This window comes from Asterias amurensis, chromosome 18, assembly GCF_032118995.1.
Source record: "Asterias amurensis chromosome 18, ASM3211899v1".
NCBI classification, from domain to species: domain Eukaryota; kingdom Metazoa; phylum Echinodermata; class Asteroidea; order Forcipulatida; family Asteriidae; genus Asterias; species Asterias amurensis.
The window spans coordinates 8,058,609-8,072,559 of NC_092665.1; the positions used below are offsets into that span (position 1 = coordinate 8,058,609).

Here is a 13,951-nt window from a genome sequence, read left to right on the forward strand (position 1 = left end):
CGTGTAAATTCTTTAGCTTGACGACGGCCAGACGAGCAGATCGCATTAGGTTGAGAGACCACAAAACCATGTCTTCCGAGAACAAAGATTGCGATTACGAAATAATGAAATAACAGACTCAGTCAAAGCCAAAGTATTCAGTAAAGGTTAAAGGCCCGGGACATCTTTGGTAATTAACAAAGATCACTCGGTGTATCTCAATATATATGCACTAAATAACAAACCTGTGAAAACTTGAACTCAATTGGTGGTTGAGAGATAAAAATGAAAAGAAAAAAAACTTGTCACACGAAGTTGTGTGCTTTCAGATGCTTGATTTCGAGACCTCAAATTATAATTCTGATATCTCGAATTCAAATTCAAATATTTTAGTGGCAAATGACGTCTTTCTTGAGAACTACATTATAAAGTCAGTTTTTATGCTAACAATTGTTTTGAGTAATTACCAATATTGAGTCCAGTGCCTTAAAAGACATAGCAAACTTCCCTTTGGTACTCTATTACAATGTAATTGACCCGTCTATTGAATTGCAGTTGATTCATGTCCATTTTGCCGGTGTGAGATTGTGTCACCCCTTACGGGAAACTGAGTATCAATGTATTCTGGTAGCGCCCTCCTTTGAATCAACCTCCTTCAGCCCATGTCCCGTATTGAGACAGAATCTCCGGGGTAGATTACCAGCCACACCAGTATAACCCATACTTAACCCACTGAACGATCCTTATATCGCCCGATTTTATACTTTCTCCTTTTGGAGTCTAAGACGTGAAGGAGGCCCCACTGAGTGACGTCATAGGATCGATTAGAAAGTTGATGTTTCTCGTTATTTTTAGTCATTGGCTACAAATGCTGGAGTTGGTAACTCAGGTACATGTATATTGACGCCCTCACGGTACACTGGGTTGACAGTAGTGCTATCGGATGGATTCTTCACGTAACCAAGCAACCAGTAGGTAGTCATGGTGCCTCTTCCCTGCTCATAAAAACGCATAACAATTTTTTGCATTAGTTTTTGGTTGGTTCAAATTTTTTGTTACAAATAACCATTGTTTGAAAACTTACATCTGACTATATAGATGATTCATATAACAATTACAACGATATAACAATATGCAAATCAAATTGGTGAACTCCTTGCTATAGAGACCTACTTTTATAAAACTATTATATATTTATTTGTTTCTTCTAAAGGCCCTTAGTGATTTGATTCACTTTAATCGTTTTTAAAACTTATTTAAAACTGGCTATAATCGTGGCTATTGCGCAGTCGTGAAGTCAAGGAGGGGAGTGTTTAATACTTTACCTTAATCAACATTTCACCTCTCTTTGCCAAACAAAACTTGTTGATGATGGTCAAAATACGTGCACAGTCTTCACTCACTTGAATGCGATTAGCTGAACGGATAATATAAGACGAAGAAAGTTACGAACAACAACAAAGTATTCATAGTTACACTATACGTCTAGTGCAGAGCTTTGAAACATGTTCTCCCGTTACGTTAAAACGAGTTGATACATTATACCCTCAGCTGATTTTACAGTCACAGCGTTTTGTAGCTTGTTCAAACTAGTTTTCATTCAACAACTTACGTAGTCCGTTAGACTCCATCTTAGCAGCAATATTGACTGTCTCACCAAATAGACAGTATCGAGGCATCTTGGATCCAACAATGCCAGCAACCACAGGACCTACATGTATATACAAACATGTATTTAGTGAAAAGCGAAAAACAATTATTGTTATGAAACATTTGATGGAAGTCATCAGTGTTTTTTTTTACATAAAGTTACGGGGCTCATTCCCCATAATTTAATTGTTTTTTTAACTGGTCAGCAATTTTGCCAAAGTCATATACGTAATTCCCGCTATGACATGACGTCATTGTCGGTAATCTGCTTGGTCTAATTAGTAATAAACTGAAACCATTCCTGACGCCTTACATTATAATTGACACACCATTGTTCCGTTCATATATTGCAGGCAGTGGCGAAATACTTATTTTAAAACGTCAGAAAGTGTGTATCTTTTTTGTTATTTTTTAATTTTATTCAGCCACGAATCAACAGACAAAATACAATAATGTTTTAGTTTCTTCATGCATGGACGTTGACACCTTTTAGTATAGCCTATGGGATTTAGTACTAACATAGTTTGCCGCAGTTTGATTACTAAGAACACGAATCAGTTGTTTGTCTTTCTTACCAGTGTGCATTCCAATACGCAATGTCATCTTTGTTCCTGGCTTATGTGGAATGACCAATCCTTCGATACAATTCTGCAAATCCAATGCCATGAGTGCTATTTCACTGGCGTGCTTGTTACCATTACGCTGAGGCAAACCTACATTAAGAGCAGATTAATCAAACAAAAAGCTTTTTAGTCTGATGCATTTACAAAATGAAATGAGAGGCCTACATATCAAAAAGTCAATTTAAAATGGTCAATGGTTATTAGGAACTTTTACGATAGCACACACTCCACACAGTCACTCCATTTGGGGTCGTTTAAACCTTTTAAATGATGAAGCTATACCACCGTGACCGCTTAGTTCTGTTGAAGTGTCGTGGCCGAACGGTCAAGCGCACCGGATTCAAGCTTCCGTGTTTCTGATCAGCAGAGTGTGCGTTCGAGTCGAAGTCGTGGCACTTGTTTCCTAAAGCAAGACACTCCATCATTGCTTCTTCCTACGGATGGGACGTAAAGCCGTTGGTCCCGTGTGTTGTATAACACAAGTAAAATAACACATAGCTCAATTGTCAAGAGAAGGGGTTTGCCCCTGTGTTCCTGGCTAACATACAGTATTTCCTAAAAGCGCCCTGAGCGGCCATTGGGTGACGGATGTGCGCTATATCACTTTGTAACGAAAATGCGAATTGTGACTATATTTGGCTCAATTTGAAGCTTGTTCCACAACATACAAAAACAGTTACCTGATACAACCATGTAGGCATCACCAATGGTCTCCACTTTATACACATTATATTTATCGATGCGGCTATCGAAGTTGGTGTAAACATTATTCAACATCTCGACGACCTGAAGAGGACTGCTCTCAGAACATATTCGGGTGAAGGCGACAATATCCGAAAATAAGATGGTGGCCTCGGCGAAGTTTTCTGCGCGTACATTCTGGTTGTGTTTCAGGCTGACTACGACGGACTTGGGGAGCATCTGGTAGAGCAGTGTATCAGTTCGTTTGCGTTCTTTATTCAGGGCTCTAGTCTGGTCAGCCAGGGTGCGGGCATTTACTTGCATATTTGCTGTCAACGACTCAACTGCCTGTAAACCAAATTCAACAAGACATTTACATTTGTGGTGGCATCCTATAAAAAACTGGCTATTGATAGTGCATAAACGTGAGATATCATCAAATAGAGCTATATATAGCTCTGTGGATACTACATACACCAAGATAGGCATACACTGAGCAAAAGAATTTAGAAAGACAAAGTAAAACACGTTAACCAGATTTTCAATTTTGAAAGCAGAATCACTGAAGCAGTGAGAATGGATGTTTTCCAACACGGTCTTTACTCTTCTCTGTTGTGTTTGCACACTTCCCTGCTACTGGTCGGTGTCGTAAGAAAATTGTCTGTCCCCCAATGGGAACTTAACATGAGCTGAAGGTGGATGGTTAAAAAGGGCGCTATCACAGCTCGTCGTATGAATGGGGGAGAGAATCTCCCGCCACATCGGGTGCGTTCGTTTAGCTTCCCTGGGTCGACCCCAGTGTGTGACGGGTTTTTGGAAAATGGAAACAAGAGAAGAATGTTACTAAATATCTATCGGATAAAAATAAGATGCAGTGATGCAAGGAAGAAAACGGTAGTAACATAATTATTGTGAAATCAGGTATATGCAAAGTGGAGATTGGCCGGACACATGGCATGCATAGACAAATCACAACAAACGGACCAAAATGTCAGATTGGAAACCAAGAACAGGCAAGGGGGAAACGAGGCGGGCAGAGGAAGGGGTTGAAAGACGATATACTGCCCGATGGATACAACATGGATGAGACAAGTACAAGACAAGGCAATTGCGTGCTTATGAAATCGAGCCACAGTAGCATCCAACAATTTGTTTAGCTGCAACTTACGTGAGTAAATACGTGAACGAGAACGTCAAAATTGTGTCATTTCTAGGTGACGTCGCCACTTAAAGGATCGGTCGAGTTGGTCTTTGAAAGCGTTTGTAACCGTTTGTTATAAAATGCATATGGGTAGAAAGGTCTTGTAAAAGTAGAATACAATGACCCACACAAGCAGGACTCGAAAATGCACGTTTTTTTTTTACCTCGTCGACTAACACGGTCGGCCATTTATGGGAGTCAGTGGGAGGCAAATTTGTGTGGATCATTGTATTCTACTTTTAAAAGATCTTTCTAGCCATATGCATTTTACAACAAACGGTTACAAACGCTTTTTATAGACCAACTCGTCCGATCCAAGGAAACGTGTTCCTTTAAGGTGACCTCGCCATTTATTGCATGCTAACGCATGGCGTCTGCACGTACGCACCTGACGTAACAAAATGTTCACTTCACGTATGTTAAAAACGAGAGATTTTGACGACACAACTTGTAACGTTCACGTTGACGTTCACGTTCACGCAGAACGTGCAGCTAAACCTCCCCCAAATACGTGAAATCGGTATAAAACAACCGTGTGGTCCGTATTGATTGGACGGTGTTACTGTAACAAACATCGTTGACCGTTAATGCTGTCATAATGCTTCTCAAAATGAAAAGCCTTTATAAATCTCTTCCACGACAACACCTTCAGCTTTTAAACCGGACAGGTTTTTTGTGTTGGTTTGTAGTGGGTGACTGTGTCTGTTACCTTGATGATGATCACGCACATGATGACTACAATCACCATAATGCAAATACTGACAGCCAGATCAGCATTGTCCGTAGTCACAGCACTATTCAACTTGTTCAATATCACCTGTAATCATAACAACAATCATTGCTTTAATTTTGTCTTTCTTCTCTCTTTTTCTTTATGCATGTAGGATATTGAGTACCAGGCCGTGCCCGAAACGGTGACTTTGGCTACAGCTATGGTTCTATAAATCAGCGAGTGTCTGCCAGGTGTTGAAGAATAGAAAGACGCGCGCGACCTAGCCGTAGCTTTAGCCGAAGTCGACGTTTCGCACACGGCATTATACCGAATAAAAACGTGATATAAACCACCCACTAACCCGGAAGAGCTGGGACAAAGGAATGTAGGGCCTACTGCATTCATTATTAACTCACTAAAAAGGACGGAATATAGGCCTAGTCGTTTTTTTGTAAGCAATGCCAATACACTTTTAGTTAGAAGCCTACATCAACTTTTGATAACACTTTTAAGTTGCAGAAATACTTTACTTCGAAGTGAAACAGTTTTTATGTACCAAGTTTTGAATCTGAGAAGCGTTACTGTCGGTAACGTTTCTCAGTTTGTGTTCTCATTAGGGATTATTTCCTGCTTGGACATTTTTGTTCCGGATTTTCGGCGATATATCAAAATCCATCTTTTGAAATGAAATTTTCACATTTAATTGCTATTCTATACATCTATACATATTATTTACATTTTTATAGAGTTAAAACAATCGAGCGGTCCAAAAATAAAATATATATATACTTTGCCTTTAATTCATAAATCCTCATTACAGTAACTGGAAAATAAAAGAAAAAACATCGTACTGTTTGCTTTGATGAGAAACGATTGTGGACCAACTGAATACATAGTTTGTACTTTGATTAGGCCTAATGACTCTAACATAGTGTCGTCTAACCTCAGCCATTCGTCGTTGTATATCCTTGAGCGTGTCGATGTAGATGGTCATATTATCAAACCACCATGTTCCTTCTTGCCAGGATGGTTCACGGGAAGCATTATTGTGCGAGATTTCTTGTCGCATCGTGTTGATAATTTCTGCGTAATCGTATTCAAACTTTTTTACTTTACCGTCCAAAATCTCGCGTACCAAATCGGAGTATTTTTGAGATGCCCAAATGTTGCTCTTTCCAACCTGCAAGAAAGATAAGTGACAATCAATATATTTTTCTTGTTAGTTCCTTTCATTTCCATTTTACTTGTCTATAATCAACTTATTTCTTCATGTGATTTACACGTATATTTTTTCAGTATAGGGTTCTGACTGAACATTAAGATCCCAACCTGCATTTTCTCCATATACCAGCGATAATCGGTAGGCTTGTCGAAACCACCCTGAGTATAGAACACCGCCCCCAGTGTTCGTTCAATGCCAGTTTGTTCCATGCCAACTATAAGTAGTTGATAAGCCACCAGGGTTTCCCACAAACCCTGACCTCCAGACTTTCCAACACTCTCATACAACCAATCAATGAACAATTGGATTGCATCAGTGTAGAAATGGATGACCTGAAGGAAGAAAAGAACCAATACGTTGTTGTTATGACACAGTGTCTTTATCAGCATAGAGTCTCGTGGTTGATATCAGAAGTACAACACTTGAAATAATTTACTGAAAATTACAACATTACAATATTATACCTCACTTCAGACTGGCGTCCTCTGAACAATGTCATGTCATTCAAGAAATCATCCCTTGAAGAAGTACATTTTGTTTTAATGTAAAAATAAAGGTTTTTTTTTAAATCTTAATGAGACACTGGACACTATTGGTAATTGTCAAAGACCAGTCTTCTTACTTGGTGTATCTCAACATAATGCGTAAAATAATAAACCTGTGAAAATTTGAGCTCATTTGGTCGTCGAGGTTGCGAGATAATATGAATTTTTTTTTTTTACTATCAATCTCTCCCTATTGCTAGTTACCAAGTAAGGTTTTATGCTAATAGTTTGAGTAATTACCAATATTGTCCACTGCCTTTAAACAAATGGAGACGGAACTACGACACCGTACCTCATAAATGGTGGTATTGTGAATATCCAGAGTCAGTCGATACTCGAACAAAAATGACATGAAAGCTTCTTTATTTTGAAATTGTTGGTAAGCTACCGTCCCCGCAACAGGCCAGTCATCGAGATTCTCCAATACTTCATCTACCAATGGATACGTATTAATCAGAAAGATCTTCCGCTGGGGACCAGTCGTCCTTTGCTGCATCAATGAACTAATGTATAAAGCAGTCATGTCACGTTCAAGCTGAAGACTATGAACAAGGGTACCAACCTAGAATACAATTGGACATGTACAAAATAAATGTTATAACAAACGCCTTTTGGCAAGCTTCTACTTTTAATTTTAAAACACCTAAAACAAATTAATAAATAATAGGATGTGCCGGTACATGAGATGGAGCCGTACACGTCAGAGCTTAGACGTGATGAACAAACGTGTATAAAATGTTACAATGGTTCTGTTATAATAACAATGATGAGTCTTACCTGCCGACTGAATTGTACATTGCGTCTTATTTCAATAGCGTCAATACTTTTGGTAAGTGTTGCAATCAGATCAGATATAGCCAGTGTGGTCAAGACGACAATTGGCATTAAGGTCAATGTCAACATCTTGATCATCTGCTTCCTTTTGCCAACTGGTGTAAGTGGAGTTGCTGAACACAGACTGGTCTTTGTGTCTTGTATAGCCTCTCTGATAGACTCATCTACTTGACTCATTGATCCCAGGCTAGATGCATTGCTGTTAGTGCGACTGTGAGGATGAGCTCCAGTTGCCGGATCAGTTTGAAGACCCTTCTCAGAAGCCATTGTGAACTCCAAAGGGTTATCCAGATGAACTACAGCTAGCAAAACTCTATATGAAAGTAGTTGAACAAAATCATAGTCAAACTACGCAGCTACTTATAACTTGTGCCCACTATTTTTATAATAACGTGTGGACGCTGTTTCTTAATAATTTGTGGTTGTTGCTATATAACTTGTGGCCACTGCTGCTTAATTTGCTGCCACTGCTACTTAAAAAGTTGTGGCCGATGCTCTTTAATAACATGTGGCTTCCTAAAACTTGTGGTTTCTGTTATTTAACAACTTGTGGCCGCTACTGATTATTAACTTGTGACCGCTGGCCACAGTTGTTTGTATGGTGGCCCTGAAGGGACATCGCATATCGCAAACGTGTGCGCACACGTATGCAATGTCGTGAAACAATTCGCAAATATGTGCGCACACGTATGCAATGTCGTGAAACAATTCGCGAATATGTGCGCACACGTATGCAATGTCGTGAAACAATTCGCGAATATGTGCGCACACGTCTGCGAATTTTATTTGCGATGTCGTGAATTTTATTGCATACCATGTTGCATACCTTTGAATAAAATGTCTAATGATCTGGGGGGTTTCTTTCCAACAGTGAGATAAGCGGTAGTCATTGCAGCAGTAGTCTTTGTTGTGAGGCAAGCGAGGCGTGTGGTCGTCCTTGGCCTGGTGCCAAGTTCCTGGGTATACACATGCTTTACAGAGGGAGCCTGCTGTAGCGCCACAGTACTCCCTAGATCGGTAACAAATTTTCCACAACTATGACATCATCCTAATGGTATGCAACATGGTATGCAATAAAATTCACGACATTGCAAAACAAATCGCACTCGTGTGCGCACATATTCACGATTTGGTTCACGAAATTGCATACGTGTGCGCACATATTCACGATTTGGTTCACGAGATTGCATACGTGTGCGCACATATTCACGATTTGTTTCACGACATTGCATACGTGTGCGCACATATTCGCGAATTGTTTCACGACATTGCATACGTGTGCGCACATATTCGCGAATTGTTTCACGACATTGCATACGTGTGCGCACACGTTTGCGTTCATGCGATGTCCCTTCGGGGCCACCATATGTTTGCGATATTAACTGGCGGCAACATAGGTGGTGGCTGATATTGCCAAGTTAACATATTTTTGCTCATACTAACTTTTCAGTTTATTTAACATTCGGCATGACATTCAGATTTACAAGTAAAGACGGGCTTTTAATAGAAAAACCATTGCGTTGATAAGTTCGATATTGACAACTCAATGTTTTTGACAAATAATTTGTTTGTCGTTTTTTTAACACTTAGGCGCTTATTTTGTCCATCAGTTGTTATATCTGGGATGGTTTCTTAAAATTGTTATGCAGTCGGTTTCTAACTTTCTATGTTCTTGGTTTTCGATAAAACCAACTTCTTGTTATAGTCACTGAAGTTGTTATAAGGGAGGTTTAGCTGAACGGTTTAAGTGAACGTGAACGTCAGAAAATTGTGTCGTTAAAATCGCACGTTTTCAGCATATTATGTGAAGTTCCCATTTTTCACTCCAGGTACGTACGTGCGCGCAGACGTCACGTGAGCATGCAATAAGCCCTAAGTGGCAGAAACAGAACATTTTTTTCGACGTTTACGTTAGCGTATTTGCTCGCGTAACGTGCAGCTCAACCTCGTTATGACCTTGTCCTGTAACGCTCGTAATTTATTTGCATTCTTTTGCGTAAAAGTTCGCATTACGTAACAATTATTTTCGTTGTTTTGTTTGGGTTGCATTTTTTGTATACATATTTCTGTGCATGTGCGGTTTTTTTTTTAAATTAATTTTATGTATGTATTTTGTTCTATTATTATTATTACACGGTACAAAAAAAGCTGACGGAAACGTTTGAAATAAAAAGAGTATACCGCTCTGCAAGGGAACTTCGTCTCGTTATTGACTGTCCGGAGACTATAGTTACTGTGTCATTTGCTCAAAAAGCAATCAGGTAAAGAGGATTACATGAACATGGACATCAAAGAACATTGAAATGTGACTGCGAAATTGTTAGTTGCCGTGCTGGACATTTAAACGAATATGAGATATCTGTCCACGCGTTGCCTACACAAGTCTGCTCATTTGTGTTTTTTCAGAGGATTTTCAATGTGGGGTACTTCTGCAACATCTGTCATTGTATACTAGATCCCGTAAGGGAAACAATGACCGAGATTTAGTATTTGTACGTTTCCTGCGGCGATGGATAGCCGGGTAGCGTCCCTCATTACGCCGAGGTACTAGGATTCTTGTTATATGACACACCGATCTTGACAATTCCCATACAGTACTTTGTAGGACATTATACAATAATAATAAAAACTACGTAAAATATGCATATCTGCATCCCTCTCCCCTTTTCTAAGGTTCACACACAAACGCAACTGCCGTTAAATAGGAACGTATCAATTATTTTTGTTTAATGACGAGTGTTAGTTTCATGGTTGGAGTAATAGTTCGAGTAATGTTGATCCTACATCGCTTTATGTTGTTTTCGAAGCCGGCCGGCAGCAAGGGTTTTGTCTGGCATTCTTAACCACTATGACTACCAGTGCAGAATTTTGTCAATCAATTTCAAATTGATGCTAACACCCTTAGTATAGTTTCGATCAGTGTTCTGTGATTCCCTTTTATGTGATTTGTGTATGCCACTTGTTCGCTTGTTCACCCAAGTTCTCTTCAACTTTTCGCCCCAAAATGACATTATTTGACTTACCTTCTCACATGCACGTCATGCCTGTCCTGAGTAACGATGTGAACTGCGACACAAGCAGCTTATGTTTCGTCTCATCGTTGACTAATGAGGATATTGGTGGCTTCACTCCGGGGGACTGATCATACGAAAGAAGACGAAACATGGTTTCATAGAAACCGTTATCTCTACTACGACTTCTTAATTATCGTTCAGATAATGAGTTTTATGAAGACCACACGAATAACAGAAATATGGACTTAGACTTTGCATGTATCTTGTGACTAATGGTCCCATACTGTTTTAAAGCTACTTGTGAAACTGCAGCTCAAAACAATGGCGGTATTTGCATTATACAGAAAAACAATGTGTGATGGGCACCTATACTCGGGTCGAATTCGAACCCAAGGCTTTTGCCATTCAAAGCAGATGTCTGACCCGGTAGACCCACCGTTATTAGCTAGCCAGGGTGGTACATCTGCTAAAAAACAACAAGATGAAACTGTTTCAATATGGAAAACGTGCATTTTGGGGCATGTACTGCTGTGGACAGTGCACAAAATACATGTCAATTGCAAGATTGTTTGTGCATGGCAGATTGAAGGAGATCATTTCGTGTGCGATACCTGAAGTGAAGGCTTTTAACTTTATTTAAGTTATAAACAATTTTTAAAGCAACTGTTAAATTATATTATTACTGCCAGAGATCGGATAAAGCACCTTGAAAAGGCAGTGGACACTATTGGTAATTACTAAAAAATAATTGGTAGCATAATTTATTTATTTTTTATTTATATTATTTTTTTTATCCAGGGGGACAATGGTTTATTTACAACATTTCATTAAATCGTACATCAGATCGTCAAAACAAACAATGTTTAGTGAAAGCAAGACACAACGTTTTTAAGGATAATTAACACTTAGAACATTAATCATCTTGGAAAAGAACAGAATAGTAATCCCGATTAAGATAGAAACTGGCCAACAAGTTACAAGTGGCAATACATTTTTCCATGGCAGTATAAGTTTTTAGTTCTGTTTTAACAACTAAGAAGGATAGTCTGTCCTTAGACATTTTCATTTTGTAGATATGAAAACGGCAAATCAATAAAATAAGAGTTGTAGCTTTACACTTAAAGTCTGTTTTGCCAAATAAAAACGCTTCATGGTCAAGGATGATGTTTAGCTTAGTCTTATAATTAATCCATGAAGCCACTGCTGTTCAAAAAGAAGTTGTAGCGGTACATGAGCAAAACAAATGGATAAGAGCTCCTCCTGATTATTACAAAAAGTACATAAATTAGAGTCCAGCCTGTTGATTCTGAAAAGGAAACTGTTCGTGACTAGAACTCTATTAATAAGTCTACACTGGAACCAGCATAAAAACTTAAAGACACGGGACACTATTGGTAATTGTGAAAGACCAGTCTCCTCACTTGGTGTATCTCAACATATGCATAAAATAACAAACCTGTGAAAATTTGAGCTCAATTGGTCGTCGAAGTTGCAAGATAATAATGAAAGAAAAAATACCCTTGTCACACAAAGTTGTGTGCATTCAGATGCTTGATTTCGTGACCTCAAATTCTAAATCTGAGGTCTCGAAATCAAATTCGTGGAAAATTACTTCTTTCTCGAAAACTAAGTCATTTCAGAGATAATTCTCACACTATTTGATACTATCAACCTCTCCCCATTACTCGTTACCAAGTAAGGTTTTATGCTAATAATTATTTTGACTAATTACCAATAGTGTCCACTGCCTTTAAAGCAATGGAGAGCTGTTGATAGTATAGAACATTGTGAGAAACGGTTCCCTCTGAAGTAACGTAGTTTTCGAGAAAGAAGTAATTTTCCAAGAATTTGATTTAAGTGGGCTAAGTGGAAACAGAAGGGAAGTGAGCGTATCTCTGGTTCCACACGGTTCCGTCACTATACTCTCACTTGTTGTCTTCGGATACATTTGAAAGTTATTTTAGATTTCGAATCAGGTTTTTTTCTGTTCTTGAATCGTTACCAAAGAGGGTAGACAACATATTAATGAGAAGGCATCATGGATAAAGTCAATTTTACAAGTTTTTGTCCACACCCTGATGGCTGTTAAAGGCAGTGGACACTATTGGTAATTACTCAAAATAATTATTGGCATAAAACCTTTCTTGGTAACGAGTAATGGGGAGAGGTTGATAGTATAAAACACTGTGAGAATAAATTTCTCCGTTGATTATTTTCTCTTATAATGTAGACCTATACACACTACTTAAACAGGTAGGCCTACCAGGTGTAGTCTAGACTCAACAATGATACTTCATGGCTTGAAATTATCTTACCAGTACAAAAAATTGATTTTTAAAGGATTTTAAAGTAACTAATTTTTCGATAACAATTCTCCCTCGTTTTAAAAAGTATTCTCCACAGTTTACGAACCAATCTAACTGTTGAAAAAAAAATTCAGTTTGTTTGTTTGTTGGCAGTTTAACGCATTGGTGTTTGTACACGCGGACAAATTTCACAGAAGAAGACGATAGTAAGATTCAGAAACAAAGGACAACAAAATATGTATCCCCTCCATTGATAAAACAATCCACTCCTCTCTTTTCAGCTGGGTGTGAAGAACAAGGAAAAAACAAATATCTCTTTATTCATTAATACCGCTTAATCCACAAGTATAGACTCCTACTTTATTTTTGTATGTCAGCTTTTTTTGGGGTCAGAATAGTTCAAGATACTTAGAGTGCGAAAGTCAAGCGATATTTTGAAGTGTTTCAGTTTGATGTCACTTAATATTATGTCCAATAAATAACCCAATGTATATAAATTATAAACAAATGTTTTGTAGTATTTGGGGTTCCATCCCTGTCCTTAAAGAGACATTTCTAAACAAGAAAATACAGAATGAATAGTACACAACACATTGCAATTCGATTGAATAGTGACTTGCTAAAAAACACAAATCATCATGCAGATGAATGCTAGATTCAGGAAACTGATAAGCAAACATATAATTTTACAAACATGCTAATTTCCTTTGGGGAGATACAGTTACATGACATTACAAAAATGCCTCTATGGAATCGACGCATCAAAGCATTCCATTCAAGCTGATATTTCCCAAAATCCAATAGTGTTTTTCCTAAAATTAACCTGATTGTACGTTATATTATAATAGAAGTATACCGGAGAAGGTATCCTTGTAGTACTGAAACAAAACACATACAACAGCTTGATGCAAGGAGGCATCTTCTTTTCAGTGTATGTCATCCTTTCCAGCATCCACTTAAACCCTATTAACATGTACAGAGTCATCTAAATCAAAAATCATATACTATCACATTGCAAAGAAGTCCACTGGGTATTAGACATTTTTACGATAGGTCCATTTTTAACTTACTATTTTCATTTTTTTTTTTTTTTTTGGGGGGGGGGGTTTAAGACTTTTCTTGAAGTTGGTTTTAAAAAGTTAAACTCCTGTTGTTCTTCCCAAATAAAATATTGCTGGAAAAGC

The 13,951-nt window shown here is 38.3% G+C and overlaps 1 protein-coding gene across 1 annotated transcript; it reads right to left on the minus strand.

Moving 5' to 3' along the window:
• Positions 1 to 421: 421 nt before the first annotated feature.
• Positions 422 to 10,540, minus strand: LOC139950626 (uncharacterized). Its single transcript, XM_071949402.1, has 11 exons — positions 10,471 to 10,540; positions 7,391 to 7,760; positions 6,906 to 7,175; positions 6,176 to 6,400; positions 5,790 to 6,026; positions 4,844 to 4,951; positions 2,933 to 3,281; positions 2,205 to 2,342; positions 1,592 to 1,690; positions 1,305 to 1,396; positions 422 to 974 (listed from the first exon to the last, which is right to left on the minus strand). Exons 2-11 carry the CDS (start codon positions 7,712 to 7,714, stop codon positions 831 to 833), a joined length of 1,986 nt encoding a protein of 661 aa, XP_071805503.1. The 5' UTR covers positions 7,715 to 7,760; positions 10,471 to 10,540; the 3' UTR covers positions 422 to 830.
• Between the last annotated feature and the right edge of the window lie 3,411 nt (positions 10,541 to 13,951).

Bases quoted from the DNA above. Each gene is read 5' to 3' on its own strand.
- LOC139950626 (XM_071949402.1), bottom strand. From the start codon at position 7,714: ATGGCTTCTGAGAAGGGTCTTCAAACTGATCCGGCAACTGGAGCTCAT. The intron at 6,027-6,175 runs GTTGGGATCTTA...TCTTTCTTGCAG, and splicing joins GGTATATGGAGAAAATGCAG to GTTGGAAAGAGCAACATTTG. The intron at 1,397-1,591 runs GTAAGTTGTTGA...TTATCCGTTCAG, and splicing joins GATGGAGTCTAACGGACTAC to CTAATCGCATTCAAGTGAGT.